Raw genomic sequence first — 15,644 nt, forward strand, 5'->3', positions numbered from 1 at the left:
TCTTCTACTCGGCAGACATCTCTTTGCTCCTACATTCCTGTGCTGAAAGGGGTGTGGGGGTGTATGCAGGGGAGGGAGGGATTGAATAATCCGACCAAAAGAGTCAACAGGGTCTGTGCTGCGACATTCCCTGCCTTCTGAAGGGAAGGGCCGTAGCTCAGTGGTTGAGTATCAGGTTCAGTTTCTACCATTTCCACGTAGGTCTGGGAAATTAAAGAAGTATCTGAAGAAGTGTGCATGCACACGAAAGCTCATACCAAGAAATAACTTGGTCTTTAAGGTGCTACTGGAAGGAAATTTGTTTTGTTTTGGGAAATTAAAAACTGTGATTGCTTCTACATTGTCAGAGTAAGACAGCACTGAAGTAGATGGACCAATGGCTCAGCAGGAGAGGTGGCAGGGTTTATGGAATCCCCAGCTATTTTACTTGTGGCCTATGGACTGGCTGTTGCACATTGCAGCTTGTCAATATGGAGTGGCCATCTTAGAATCATAGACTTGTAGAAGGGACCTCCCCTTGCTATGCAAGAATGTCAACTAAAGCATCCATGACAGAGGGCCAGCCAACCTCTGCCAAAAAACCTCAAAGGAAGGTGAATCTACCATCTTCCGATGGAGTCCATTCCACTGTCGAACATCTCTTACTGCCAGAAAGTTCGGAATCTCCTTTCTTGTAACTTGAAGCCATTGGTTTAGGACCTACCCTCTGGAGCACAAGAAAACAAGCTTGCTCCATGTGACAGCCTTTTAGATATTTGAAGATGGCTGTCATATATCTTCTCAGTCTCCTCTTATCCTGGCTAAACATACCCAGCTCCTTCAACTGATCCTCATAAGTCTTGGTTTCCTTTGATCATCATGGTCACCCTCTTCTGCACATGTTCCAACTTGTCCATATCCTTCTTAAATTGTGGGGCCCAGAACTGGACATAGTACTCCAGTTGCTGTCTTGAGTAAGACAGAATAGAGTAGTACTGTTACTTCCTTTGATCTGTACACTATACCTCTGTTGATATAGCCCAAAAGAGCATTAGCTTTTTTTGCTGTTGCATCACACTGTTGACTGGAGTAACTTTTGTTGCAGAATGCTACATCATTATATATTCTCCGCACATGCACTCATACTAATTACTGCTCGTTATAAACTCTTGACAATTGACTTTTGCTACTAAGTATTTGATAGTTTCTTGCAGATACTAACCTGGAAGATCTGGTTTTAAATTCCTGGCAGAATGACTTGCTTTGAGCCATGGCTCCGTATGCCTCATTTCCCTGTAATTAATTTTGGATAAAGACAAAAGCCTACTTTGTCAGTGATGATTTCTAAGCCCTTTTGAGCACTGGATGTGATGATATCTATCTTCTTGTGCCCACCTTCTTTTGGTATAGCCTGCCATCCCATAATTTGTTAGATTAATGTGTTAGTATGGTCCTGCTGGTTGAGAATGGAGTAATAATGGCTGAATAGAGGTATAGAAAAATGAGACTGAGTGCTAGGAAAGCACTCATGGCTGATAAATATGTCCTTTGTTCATTCCTGTGTTGGGATCCTTTGGCAAGATTAGTGCAAATTTACCTTTCTTTCTTTACAAACAAACAAACAAACAAACAAACTAAAAACCTCTTAATGCCTGTAAGGTAAATAGTTAAACTCAGTAGATGCCACCCTCCCCAATCTATTCAGTGATCAAAGAGCAGCTCACATCAATTGAGTTTGCTTTTCTTAGCCTTATTTTTTCAGAGCCTGATTGAATAGAAATTATGATGCAGCGTCCATCCACAAAAATAACTTGAGGCATGCTGTGTGCCCTAATTTGGGGGCTGTTGTTGCTTTCATCCAGTGGCCTGTTAGAGAAAATTTGGCTCTCGTTGTGGCATCCGATTATTGGATACAAGCATCCATTGTGCTTTGTTGTATCTATGGGAAGTTGTCCTGGCAATAATGGCTACCTGACAAGTACTTGAAAACAGGATACATTAAGAAGATTGGTCTCCGTTGAGGAGGAAAAACACTTTATTAATGTCAGTTGTGCTTGATTATGTTAGAACAGTGGCTTACTTTTTCGACACCCCCCCCCACCTCACCCACCCTTCCAAGTAAGGAATAAATAAAGGAAGACAATTTCAAACGTTTCCCTAGGAGAGGGTGATGTTTACTAAAGCATTTGGTTTGAGAAAATGCATTATTTGTGTAAAGTCCAGGAGCCAATGTTCTCCAGCCTTGGCCTTGTAGAAGGTTGGATTGATGGGGTTCTGTTCTTTCCACTTGAAGCAATTGGGGCATCCAGCGTTCTGGACAGAAAGCCTTGAGAACTGCCGGCTGTGGTGTGACTAGCCAAGCTGCTTTTGAATTCTCTAATAATCAAAGTCTAAAATTGGCTGCGCTGTGAAATGTCAGAAGTATCATCCTCTCCAAAAGAGAAAATTAGGGCAGTTGGATTTGGTGACAGTTGCTGCATTGTGGGCTTTGGAGCCTTGAAAATCAAATCCCTGATTTTTATATCTGGCATTGATTTCTTGTACAGAGTTCAGTGTGATCAGTAAAGGAAGGTGCCGCACAAACTTAACAGTTTTGCTACTGATGTCCTCCCACAGTTGGATAGCTTTTAGAAAACTTTGCAGAGGAGCAAAAACATCTATGGACATTTCTGCAGCCTCATCCATGTTTCATCTGTTAATGTTTTCACATTATTTGATAAACATTTGTTAAAGTGTTTTGTCCAGACCCACAGAGCCACACAAACAATTCCATGGGAATTTGGATTTCCATGTCCCATGGGTAAACCTCATCTGAAAGCAAGGGCAGTTTCAGAATCAGTTTGTGAACTCCCAGTCTCTCTCTCTGTGCCCATGCACATTGTTGAAAGGGGAAAAGGAAAGTAGAAAAATTTACTGGATGCCTGCAAGCTCTTGAGAATTCCTGAAGCAATCCTTGATGCTAGACTACACATTTAAAATAGAATCTGTTGCTTATAACGTGGCTGCTCCTTGAATGGAGTGCTTTTGATTGTTCTGAATGAAAATGAAAGATGAAGGTAATATATCATAGAAGTCTCAGACCTTTCAAGGAAAAAAATAGTTCATTGATCAAAGACAGTGTTATTGTGTGATCCTCTCCAACCACTTACCAACTTTTCTCTTTTAAGTATTTGCATTGCCTTGAAATATGCATACATGGGAGCAATTTACAGTAATCTTAACATTCAGATCTAGTGCATACTTTAGGTCTGGTGGATTATAAACCAAAGTACTGTTCAGCTTAACTCCATATAAGACTCTTTCTGTTTAGTGCTTTTGATAACCTGATTGCAACAATTGACAACAAGGATAAGGTAATCTATGGCTCCTAGTCAATGTAGCTTTGAATCCTCTCCAGTATCAGTTCCTGGGGGACTTGGACAGAAGAGTGCTGTCCTCCTCGTGGGCTTCCTATAGACATCTGGTTGGCCACTGTGAGAACAGGATCCTGGTCTAGATGTGCCTTGGGCCTGATAGGGCTCTTGTGTCCTGGGGGAGGGGGAGGGGCTGCTCATAGACATGAAACAGACAAGCACAAGACTTAACACGATGTATCTGTTGTTGGATGGTACTGTACTAGGTGAAGGTAGGGATGCAATTTGGACGCTCCTCACCTTTAAAAAAACCAAGCTGGCACATACAGGAGAAACCTAGAGTTTTCTTCTTGTCATGCATGTTCTGTGTGTCTGGAGCAGGGGTTAGCAAAGGTTTTGTGGCTTGGGTTGGTTCACAGTCCCGCAGACACCGCGGTAGGCTGGAGTGTGTGCGTGCACACGCATGCACAAACACTATTTCCAGCGCTCTTTCTAGCACTGAGGAGGCGTGCGCAGCTTCCCATTGGCTAAAGGAGCTTCCTGCAGCCAATAGGTAGCCGGCCAGAGTCGCAGAAGGCAGTCCCTGCTCTACTCCGCACCGGTTTAGCGCGGCCCATGGGAGCCAACCGAGCAGGCGGCAAGGGTCCCCGAGCGGTCGGCAGGGGTCCATGGGCCGGTTAAACGACCCCCATGGGGACCTGATTGTGCACATGCAGTACCAAGATGGCATAGCAAGCAACAAGACAAATAATCAAGAACATTAAACTCATACATCCCTCTTGCCGTGCGGGTCAAGCTGTCCCAGTACTGATGAGCGCATGTGCAAATCCAGCCAAACTGCCCTGCTGATGGAAAACTGATAAATAAAGTGAAACCATCTGGCAAGGAAGGGCCCTTGAAATAAATAGGGAAAAGGGTTGAGCAGCTACTAGACTCCCACCCTTCTTCCACTCAGGCTTATAACCTGTCTAGACCAGAGGAGAGCAGAAGGTAAATTGGAGTCCACTGGTAGATCTCTGGGCAATTTGAAATAGATCTCCAAGTATTTTTGGCTTCCAGTTGCAAATTACAAAAAGACTTCTCCCCTTTTTTGGGGTAATTTGCAGAAAACCGGAGTGTATTTTTGTGTGAAACGATTGCAAGGCCAATTCTGATAATGAAAGCAAATATTTGGTCTGGGATATGTGCCTCACAGGCATTCTGTTCCTTTTTTACACTAGCCCTACAAGCCACTCTCTTGCATTTGACTCTAGTTGGTGAAACGTGAGGGTCTAGACTAGATAAAAAACAAAAAACTAAAGCAAGTAGATCCCAGAAGTCTGGCCACCCTCTGGCTCAGACTACTTTTGCTTTAAAAGAAAATGCAAACAAGGAGAAACAAACCACAGAATTCCTTTTAATGTTAGCTTGGCCATGAGAAGTTGTAGAAGTTGCAGAAATGCCAACCTGATTGCATTTCCTGGTTTGCCATACCTCTGGCAACTTGACCTAAAGTACCATTTGCCGTGCCCTGCTGAGTAAATCTTGGAAGTTGCGGTGTGATTGCTTAATAACAGATGACTCAGAGGAAATCATGAGCTATTCTCAGACAAGCAAAAAATTAGGCTAAAGTTCAGAAAATAATTCACTTGTAAATTATTTGCTCCATCACAAGTAATTGCAGCACTCTTTGATGCCTTTGTTTGGCTAGTTATAATATACTCGGCTTGGTTGCACTCCAAGCTGGCTTGATTTCAGGAACCCATAGTGGCTTGCCACTTACAAATTTTTCCCCTCTCCTTACCTCCCACCTCAAGAGGATTTATGTACAGTTGTACCTCGGGTTACATATGCTTCAGGTTACAGACTCTGCTAACCCAGAAGTGGTACCTCTGGTTAAGAACTTTGCTTCAGGATAAGAACAGAAGTCATGCTGTGGCGGTGTGGCGGCAGCAGGAGGCCCCATTAGCTAAAGTGGTGCCTTAGGTTAAGAACAGTTTCAGGTTAAGAACAGACCTCCAGAGGGAATTAAGTTTTTAACCCGAGGTACCACTGTACTTTAACATGGAAGTTGTTAGCAAAACAATTCTAGGCCATCAAACAGATCATGTCATACAGAAACTTGGTATAAGTCTCTCCTAAAACTCTTCCCCTCCCTGCAAGTGTTATGCATGTCCGGGCACAATAAGAGTTCCTATAAATTCTGCTGTATACAAAGTGACGCTGAAAGAAACTTGGATAGGAGCAGTGAGTGGGTGCCGAAGTAATTTACACTAAAGGTTCTAGATTTCTATGACAGAAACATGCAACGGGGAGCAGCGGAGATGAGCTTCCTAGCTCCACCCTCCTTTCACTCTTCTCATTGCCCTCCACAAGTTAGAGGCAGATCTTCTGAAACTGAAACTTTAGATCCCTGGAAAATAAGAATGTTAGAACCCTGGGAAACCAGTGTTTTATAATGCTTAGGGAGCCTCCATGAGGACAGAAGGCTCCCCATTTCAGAAGAGTTGCCATGCACTATTCTAGGTAAAAGGGACGCAGGTGGCGCTGTGGGTAAAAGCCTCAGCGCCTAGGGCTTGCCGATCGAAAGGTCGGTGGTTCGAATCCCTGCGGCGGGGTGCACTCCCGCTGCTCGGTCCCAGCGCCTGCCAACCTAGCAGTTCGAAAGCACCCCTGGGTGCAAGTAGATAAATAGGGACCGCTTACCAGCGGGAAGGTAAACGGCGTTTCCGTGTGCGGCTCTGGCTCGCCAGAGCAGCGATGTCACGCTGGCCACGTGACCCGGAAGTGTCTCCGGACAGCGCTGGCCCCTGGCCTCTTGAGTGAGATGGGCGCACAACCCCAGAGTCTGGCAAGACTGGCCCGTACGGGCAGGGGTACCTTTACCTTTACCTTATTCTAGGTAAAGGTAAAGGTACCCCTGCCCATACGGGCCAGTCTTGACAGAGTCTAGGGTTGTGCGCTCATCTCACTCTAGAGGTCGGGAGCCAGCGCTGTCCGCAGACACTTCCGGGTCACGTGACCAGCGTGACGAAGCTGCTCTGGCGAACTGGCACCAGAGCAGCACACGGAAACGCCGTTTACCTTCCCGCTAGTAAGCGGTCCCTATTTATCTACTTGCACTTTAAGGGTGCTTTCAAACTGCTAGGTTGGGAGGCGCTGGGACCGAGCAACGGGAGCGCACCCCGCCGCGGGGATTCGAACCGCCGACCATACGATCGGCAAGTCCTACGCGCTGAGGTTTTACCCACAGCGCCACCCGCGTCCCTCTATGGACTATTCCAACCCCACCCTTACCCCCAGCAAAATTGGTTTAACAAGTTGGATTGCTTTGCAGAGCTGGTATCTCAGGTCTGCAATCCCATCCATCCCCTTCAGTGTGGGTAAAATAATGCTGAACTGCAAAGGGAGGAGATAGTGTGGAAGACTGATGCACAGCCCTGATAAACAAACCACGATGTAGCCAATAGCCATGACACCTGAATTGGGCCAGTGTCTTGTCAAAAGTCACACAGTAAATACCTAAGAAGATTTGAAATGGGAATCTCCTAGCTCATTCTCTTGTCCACTATACTAAGCCTTAGCTCCATCTGCACTGTATATTTAAACACTATTATACCACTTTTTAAACAGTCATGATTTTCCCCCAATGAATCCTATTTTTGTGGGGTGCTGAGAGTTGTTCGGAGACTCCTGTTCCCCTCACAGAGCTACAGTTCCTAAAGATGTTTAACAGTCAATTCCTCTTACAAGGGAACTCTGAAAACCGTGGCTCTATGCAGGGAATACAAGTGTCTCGTAACATCTGTCAGCACCCTTAAAAACTACAGTTCTTTGGGGGAAGCCAAGACTGTTTAAGGTTGTTTAATACTGCTTGTGATGTATAGTGCGGATCGACACTTAATCTAGCGTTTAGAGTTTAGAGACAGCACCCTGGCACAATAGCTAAGTTTATTCTGCTTAAAGAAAGTTGTGAATTAAGTATATCTTTCTAAGTCACCATGGCAGATGGTTAGAATAAAGTATTTATAGGAATTTCAAATATGCAAAGGGCACTATGTACATCCCATGATCATGTTTCACTTTGCATCAGTTCTTGTTTTATTCTCACGCTAATAAAAGATATGGTTATTCCTGCTAAAATTATTAATCTATTTATTATTATTTTCTGCAGATCACCAGAAATTGGAAAGAGAAGCTAGAATCTGTCGCCTTTTGAAGCACCCCAATATCGGTAAGAATGTGGACAATACACAGCCATGTAGGATTTTTTTTACAGGACAAATGCCACAGTATTAGTCTCAGAGAAATAAGGCAGACCAAAGAGATGAGTTTGTGCTTGTACTGATGTGATCTAATACCAGTGTCAGAGCATTAAAACTTTTAATTTACTAAGGAATTTCTGCATATGTTGAGAAATGCAAATATTTCACATTTCAATAGGGAAGGGATGCAAAACCTTGGCCCTGTTGATATTGCTAGACTCTAGCTCCAATCATTCTTGGCCAGCATGAGCAGTGGTGAGTGATCAAGGGAGTTGTAGCCAACAACATCTGGAAGGGCAAAGGTTCCTCGCCCCAGACCCAGCTGTGCTACCCAAGGAATAAAGAAAGGGAAAGAATGGTTAAGTAGTAGGCTAGGTGTTAGAAATGAAAAGGACAGCTCTGACAGCTCAATGTGATGGAATTTTCACAACTCTATCAATACCTAACAAACCTCCCACCCATCCCTTTTCTTACCTTTTCACCTGTCCTATGCAGGGGCTATAAGCTAATATGGCAATGTGTGGCAATCAACCATATCAGCACAGTTGTCTGCAATATAGCAAGAGTTTTAAAATCACTACAGTAGAGCTTCTTCTTTGAATTAGAGGGTATAAGTCGAACCAAGCTTGTTTTCATTGCTGAATTTGAACAGGCTTGGAGGGAACAGGACGCATCCCATGGCCTGTGTCGAACTTTCTTGAAGCATTTGTAGCAAATTGTGCTCATGTTTCTTTTTTGCTTTGTGCTGTTGTTTTTTCATTGTGTTGAGATAAAAGCATTGTCCCTAAGCTCTGGCATATTATCTTATGCTTTCTAGGCCAGTTGTTTGGGGTTTTGGTGGTTTGTGTCACTTTGAAGATGCTCATGGACCTAGCGAAGTCATTGCTGAGCTCTGGGCCTCTGGTGAACACTTCAGCAGTTCTTATGTGTGTGGTGATATTTGTTTTGAGATTGCAAGGCCTTAGCCGAAGTCCATGAGAATTTGAAGTTGGTGGGCAGTTCAAAGGCAACTATCTGCTGCTATCTTGCTGTTTAGTTTGAAAAAAAAAAAGATATATGCTTTTGAATGTGGCAATAAAGGCCCATTGTTTTTCATTTTGATGTGTATTGGCTAACTCTATGGGATGACTATGTTTTCTGAAATTTGCAGCAATCCAGTTTAGTGTGGCAGTGTCAGAATTGTCCTGTTCTACTTTATTTATTGCCTCTAAGCCCTTGAATGAAATGTTTGCAGGGGGCCATCTTCTGTTTCTCACCTTGCTTCTGTTTGGGCAGGAAGAAAGTCAGAGATACTCGAGGGAGGAAAGGACCCCTCTACCTTACAGCATCTTCTCACTGCGGGTGCACCTTTCCTCATTTGTTTACTGTATGTGTTTATGGGAAGTGGATTCTGTCCGCTGGCCACATCTGTTGATGTATCCCTGCTTAGCCATGCACCCTTGGCAGTCACACATTTAGCACTGGTGAGAAAAGGACAGGCGTTTGCACAGCTTCTCTACCCTGGACCAGTCAGCGTTCCCAGTTTAAAGGAAGAGCCTTATCTATCTATATACATGTGTGTGGTTCTTTCTCACGGACACCGTATTTGTGGCAGCTACAGGAGGGGTACCTAATGGGCTTGCTGGGTATGTGGCCAGCAGGAACAATCCTGTTCCCCTTTCACACATTAATGTGGGAAGGGTGCTTGCATGTACACCCACAGTGAGAGGCTGCTATAAGGAAGAGAGGGAGCTTTTTCTCTCATCCCTGACATCCTTCAACATCTCTGGCTTTGGTGCTTGCAGGCCAGTCACTTGCTCTCAGTCCATCCATCCCCATTCATACTGATCTTCGGGGGATGCAGCTGATCAAACATCTATGCAGAAGATGGGATTGGATTTGAGGCCTGCTTTATTATAAAGCTAATATTTGTCTGTTTGGATAATACAAAAATGACTTTATAAGTATGCCTTGGTTCTTTAGAGATTTGGACTTTCTGCATTTAAATAATACAGCTTCCATATTAAAAAGTGATGGAACCCTCAAAAGAATCAAGCTGCTGTTTAGCCAGTGTTTTCTTTTATTTATTCTTTTACTTCATAACATTTATAAACCGCTTAATTGTAGAAAAACCTCAAAGCGGTTTACAAAAACAACAAAGCAGTAAGATTATTAGTAATACTGCTATTGCAACAGCATCGTTTATCTGGTAAAAATTTTGAGCCCGCTTGCAAAGCTGCCAAGCCTCATTAAGTTGGAATAGGAGGATGGATATTTTCTTTATTGCTTACTGCAAAAATAAAGACATTAAAGTAATGTTTCATTGCATTCTGCCAACCAAGAGCTGGTTAGCACAGTACCTATTCTAATCACATGAGTATAGGATAAAAATGTAGCAACAGTGGACATCATGAATGGCAATCCCCTTGATATGGTAGGGCTAAATTGAAAAGACGCATGTGGGAAATGGGACATGCAAAAAAAGTTGCACTTTTAACAGGACTTGAAAAATGAACTGAGCAGTGTCAGAAATCAGACTTTACAAATATTCTTGTACTGTATTTATTGTAGTTATCCAGGGTTGTAATGATGCTAGGGGGCAAAAGCTAGAAGAGAAGTAGTGGGAAATTGCTCTTTTTGTAGAGTCTACTTTTTTCTGCACATGGAATTTCATTTCAAAGTACCTTAAATTATATGCAGTGGAGAGAGAAGGGGAGAGAGAGAGAGATACAAAGGGCTTAATTTTCCCTTTTATGTTGCTTCCTTTTTGCTTTCTGGTAGTCTTCGATTTCTAGAATGAAGTGGAAAGAATCTCTGGTGCAAAAAAATGGGGTGGGGGAAGGAAACCCATTTTTCTTCATAATAAAAACACATTCCTGAACTTTCCGTTTTCTGGCCTGCTTCCATTTGGAATGTGCTTTATTTTCCATGTTTGATTTGTAAAAAAAAAATCGTTTTATCTTTCCCATTATGCTAGCCCAATATTGTTCTTGTAGCTTTGTGTTGGCATGTATTCCTTGGTTTCATTTTGTAATCACTAAAACCTGTGAGATTCCATTAATTAGTCAGGCAGCTATGAAATTTTCTATTTACTATAAAATGTTGCTGTAACATGTTATATAACAAAGAGTAAAAATGTATTGAGTTTCAGGTGGAATGAAAAACTGCTGTGGCTTGCAGATTACATTCTATAAGAGCTGTAAAATAATAATAATAATAATAATAATAATAATGATGATGATGATGATGATGATGATGATGAGCTTTCAGTTTCTGGATTGTAAAATAAAATGCCTTACATACCTGTGTGTTAGTTACATCAGTACATCTTATCAATGGACCTTGTAGCCTTCAGTAGCAATACCTGTCTCTGGCATTAATAATTTTGTGTTCACATAAACAATATGTTCCAGCAAACTAATCAACGTAAAACATGTTCTCGGATGTTCCCTGTTTTCTGAGTAAAACACTGCCTCTGTTTTCCTTTCTTTGTTTTTTAAAGAATGAAGTATATTATCATCCTTTCCAGTTTTCTGAATTTTTGAATGTTTGAATTGAATTTAATACACAAGATCTGCAACAAGAGAATGGGCCTTTTCTGTGGTTGCTCCCAGACTGTGGAATGCTCTCCCCAGAAAGGCTTGCCTGGCGCCATCGTTACATGTATTTAGGCAAAAACATTCCTCTTTACCTGGGTCTATGGCTATTAAATAAGCTGTGGCCCGTGAAAGTGTGTGGGGAAGGGAAAGGAAAGGACTGTTATTATGATGGCTACGTAATTATTAGGCTGTGTGTCAGTATGGTTTCTAATATGTTTTTATCATTGATGTTCTGTAAAGTTTTTCTAACGTTGCAAACCACCCTGGGATCTTCTAATAAAGGGTGATATATAAACTGAATAAATAATAATAACAGATCTATTGTGAGATCAAACGTTCAATCATTGGTGTGATCCTGTATTTGTCTACTCAGAAGCAAGCCCCATTGAATTCAATTGGACTTGAAGGTAAATTGATTGCCATCTTAGTTTTCTTTTTTCCCATTAAAAGAAGGTATTTGGCCACTTTTAACCACACACCATGTCTGGAAGAGAGTAGCCAAAGCAGTGTCTAATTCCCAGCTATGAAGATTAGGGTTAAGAGGAAAAGATCATATCACAGAACCATTACCGTACTAGCTAGGCATGAAATTATATGCATGCGATAAGGGTGCGCAGGGTAAACTTGTTTTTCAGGTGAACGCTTCTTTTCACTCATGCATTGATCTCTTCTATGATTTTGCCGGTTAGGCTTGCTTTGTTTATTTTTTTCAGATGCAATTAAAGCCTTTTAACAATGAGGACTTGGGAAAAAATGAGGGAGGCAGAGAAGCTAAAAGGGAATCAACTGCCTGATTCTTAATGTCCTCTCTTCTGCTGTGTACAGAGGGAAATAAACAGTTAGTTGACTTTAGTGATACTCTCTGGTGTATGAAAGATATGTCGTTCATGTGTAGCATTTCCTCTCAAATTTCTTTCCTCTAGTCTAGACCACTCAAGGGCCATTCTTGGCCTTGCCTGTGATTGCACAGCGTTGACAAAAATGTGAACCAGCCTGTGTATTGTCAGACTACAGATGGCCAACTTACCTTGTGGGGAGGTTTCCTTGTTTCTTAAACATGTTCCAAAGCACTGGTCTTCAAACCAGTAGATTGGGGCCAGCTACTGGGCCACAGCCTGATTTAAGCTGGGTTGCTACTGCAGTACAAGTACATGGTTAAAAAGATTAAGAAACCAGTCTCCAAAGCTTGTTTGGGTTAAATGAGAGCTCTGGCTTTGAAAAGGCTGAAGACTGTCGTACAGCAATACAGGTGACCTGTGGGTTTTGCTTGAACAGATATTGTTGTTGTTGCTTTATCCCTACATTAGATTGAAGACAATAGGTTCTACCTGTTCCTCTACTGCAGCATTTTGCCACTACATTTTGCAAAGAGGTGTGGCTTAAAACAACGTTTTTTGGGTAGTGAGTTTTTGTCTTTAAACAGCGTATTAGACACACTGTTACATTATTGAAAGTTAACAGCTCTGGGGCGCCAATCAAAGGGTTGTTCCTGGTGTTGCTGTTCTATTTGGGCAACAGACTTCTGTTTGCAAAGTAGAATTGCCCCTTCTTTCCCCTTCAGCCCCCTGTGCAACCTTAAAAGTTTGTTCCCAAGGGTTGGGAGATCCCCTGGAGCTGATTTTGAGGGCACACTGGAAGAGGAGTAGGAGAAGAAGTCGTGTTGCAGAAGCAGAACTTTGTTTCCAGAGCATGTGATCCAACCCTTTGAATTCTGGCATGCTCACCCTGATGCTCACCCTGCCTTACCTTGAAGCTATAGCTTAGAAAACCTTGCTGCAGTCAGTTTTTAAATACTATTTTTCTTCTTCTTCCTGGGCCTAATTGCAATTCCAGAAGCCTGATTAATGTTCTGGCACATTTGAACACTTTTTTGACTACTTGATCCTGCAGAGAAATGGCGTGACTTTACCAGTGCTAGAATGTCTAACCCAAATACTGTTTAAACATGTTAAACAATGAGTTTTGTGAGTCCCTGATTGAAAACGGCAGTATACTTAACTACAGAGCACTTCTAGATGTGTGTGTGCAAGCATGGATGCCTCGGAGCCTCTCACAAAGCTTAATGTGCCATAGAGCAGAGCAAGTGCGCCAGCTACTATTTCAGATAAAATGTCTGAAATGAAAGAAGCCAGAGTTGCATCTTAAAGGCATATCCAAAGAGACAGGAACAAATGCCACAGAGCAGTAATAGCTTCTTTCACTGAGAGATGACCTCTGCTATCCATTGTACTTTGAAAAAATGCAGATGACACTCGGTTACCATAATCCTGAAGTACCTTGTTGTGTTTAGCTATCGGCCCTCCAGCAATGAGTTCTGTGTTGTGTGTTCCAGCAAGCTCTCTTTGAAAGTAACACACATGCTATGCTGCCTGCCAGAAGCCCCAATTTAATAAGAAAAGAAAAGAAAGATGTAGACTAAATCCTTGGATGTTTCTACTGACCTATTTGTTTTCTCTCATACAATTTTTGTTTACACACACACACACACACACACACACACTACACACAATTTCCCCCCTCGCAACATTGCTTTCATGGTTTGAAAGTTAAACTGTGAGTGGTTTTCACCCATGTCCCTTCCCCAGCCCTTGTATAGTTTCCTCCTCTTGTGTCCGTGAAACAATGAAATAATAATAATTAATAATAATACATTTATATACCACCCAGCTGCCTGGGTTGCCCCAGCCACTTTGGGTGGCTTCCAACAAATTAAAACATCAAACACAATAAAACATCACACACATTAAAATCTTCCCTATACAAGGCTACCTTCAGATGTCTTATAAAAGTCAGATAGTTGTTTATTTCCTTGAGATCTGAAGGGAAGGTGTTCTGTTATTTTAGGGTATCTTCCTATTTGTAGTTGAATGGATGAATGAAGCTCAGAATACATTAACTTCTTACAAGGTGTAATTTTTAATAGGCTATATTTTGATCAATCAAGGTTGCAATTCTAAGCACATTTACGAGGAAGTGATTCCATTGACCTTGGAGGATTCCGCTTCTAAATAAACATGCTAGGCAGGGACCTTATACCATGCAGACATGTAGAAAACAGTTCTCCTAAAGAAGCCACCGACATTATGCTTTTGGGGGATACTTTTCCATTGGGAAAAAAAAAATCCAGCTTTGACTTTAAAACCATTGCCATGTTTAATTCACTGCATATCCTAGCGTTTCTATTTAAGCCACTTCAATAGGGCCTGTGTCATTGAAGTGCTTTGAAGGTTGAGGTACTTGCTGGTTCTTGCAGCAGAAGGTCCTGAATGCTCTTTCATGCCCCACTTGTGGGTGACTAATAGGCTGATGCTCAGCAAGTCGCTCATTAACCAAATGAAAAACAGCCAGCGGACCCAGCGGACCTGATGGGATGCCTGCCGAAGTCTTCAAAGTGGGTGAAACTGAACTTACACAACAACTTCACAAGCTCATCGAAAAAATCTGGGAGCGAGAAGAGATCCCAACAGACTTTAGGGGTGCCAATATTATCAGAACTGATTGCGGAAACTATCGAGGCATCTCTCCATTAGCTGCAGCTGGCAAAATTCTTGCAAGGATCTTAGCAAACTGTCTCTTAACAATATCTGAGGTGACCCACTGCAAATGGCATTTTGAGGAGATGAGATAGAAGCCTTAGTCTTTTACCTTTCACCCCCATGGTCAAAGTGTTCCTCCTGTAAAACTAGTTGTTGTTCAAGGCCTTTATATTGCCAGGGCAGGATTGAGTTTGAAAGGGATTTGGGGACAGTCATAATTCTGACTTATGACTGAAAAACTTATGACATTGGTCATATTTCCTTTACTGTTACAGAAATTAAACCAGGTCCAAAAAGCCATTTACAATATTCAAACACTTCTGCCAGTGCTCCACTAGAAGCCTGCAATGGAGCTAAATGGTTCTGAGTTATCAGAAGTAGAGACAGGTCTATGGGGGAAAAAACCACATTTCACTAACTCACTTCCAAGCTTTTCTCCCTAACAATTAGGACTAAGGTTTTGCACTCATTTCCCACAAACAGAATTTGTGTGCTGTGCAAGGACCTGTCTGGCCTTTCCTTCCATTAAAATATAGTGAGAGCTGAGTTCTCAAAAAACATGTGCATGTAATTACATCTTTGTTACTTATATCATATGCCAGAATTGTGTTTAACGACCTAAAAACTAAAGAACGACACATTTCTCGTGAAAGGTCAGTGTTGTGTCATCTGCTATGTTAATGTAACTTCTTTTGTAATGAAGCAAGTGTTTTCAATCACTTGAAGCTGGTTGCTGATCAGTTAGGTTAGTGTTCGTTTATAGGTAGGTTACCGGTGGTAAAAGTGAAAGAGCTGTGCTCAATAAGTGATGAAGTGATGCAGAGGACCTCAGGAGTATTGCTATATGGGTTCTGAATGGGTAATATTCCTTTAAGGATTTGATTGCATACAATAGGATAATAATACCTTTTGATGTTGTAACTGAGATAAAATCAGGGTCACTGGCCATTATAA

The 15,644-nt window shown here is 42.1% G+C and overlaps 1 protein-coding gene across 11 annotated transcripts in view; it reads left to right on the forward strand.

Moving 5' to 3' along the window:
- Positions 1-15,644, forward strand: part of CAMK2D (calcium/calmodulin dependent protein kinase II delta) — a 143,261-nt gene that overhangs the window by 48,858 nt on the left and 78,759 nt on the right. For all 11 annotated transcript variants that reach the window (XM_083756645.1, XM_083756638.1, XM_083756640.1 and 8 more), the window contains one exon: positions 7,486-7,545. In XM_083756645.1, coding sequence (XP_083612771.1) covers positions 7,486-7,545 — 60 coding nt within the window. The remainder of the gene's footprint in view (positions 1-7,485; positions 7,546-15,644) is intronic.

This window comes from Podarcis gaigeae (genome assembly GCF_964106915.1).
Source record: "Podarcis gaigeae genome assembly, chromosome: 9".
Lineage (NCBI taxonomy): Eukaryota > Metazoa > Chordata > Lepidosauria > Squamata > Lacertidae > Podarcis > Podarcis gaigeae.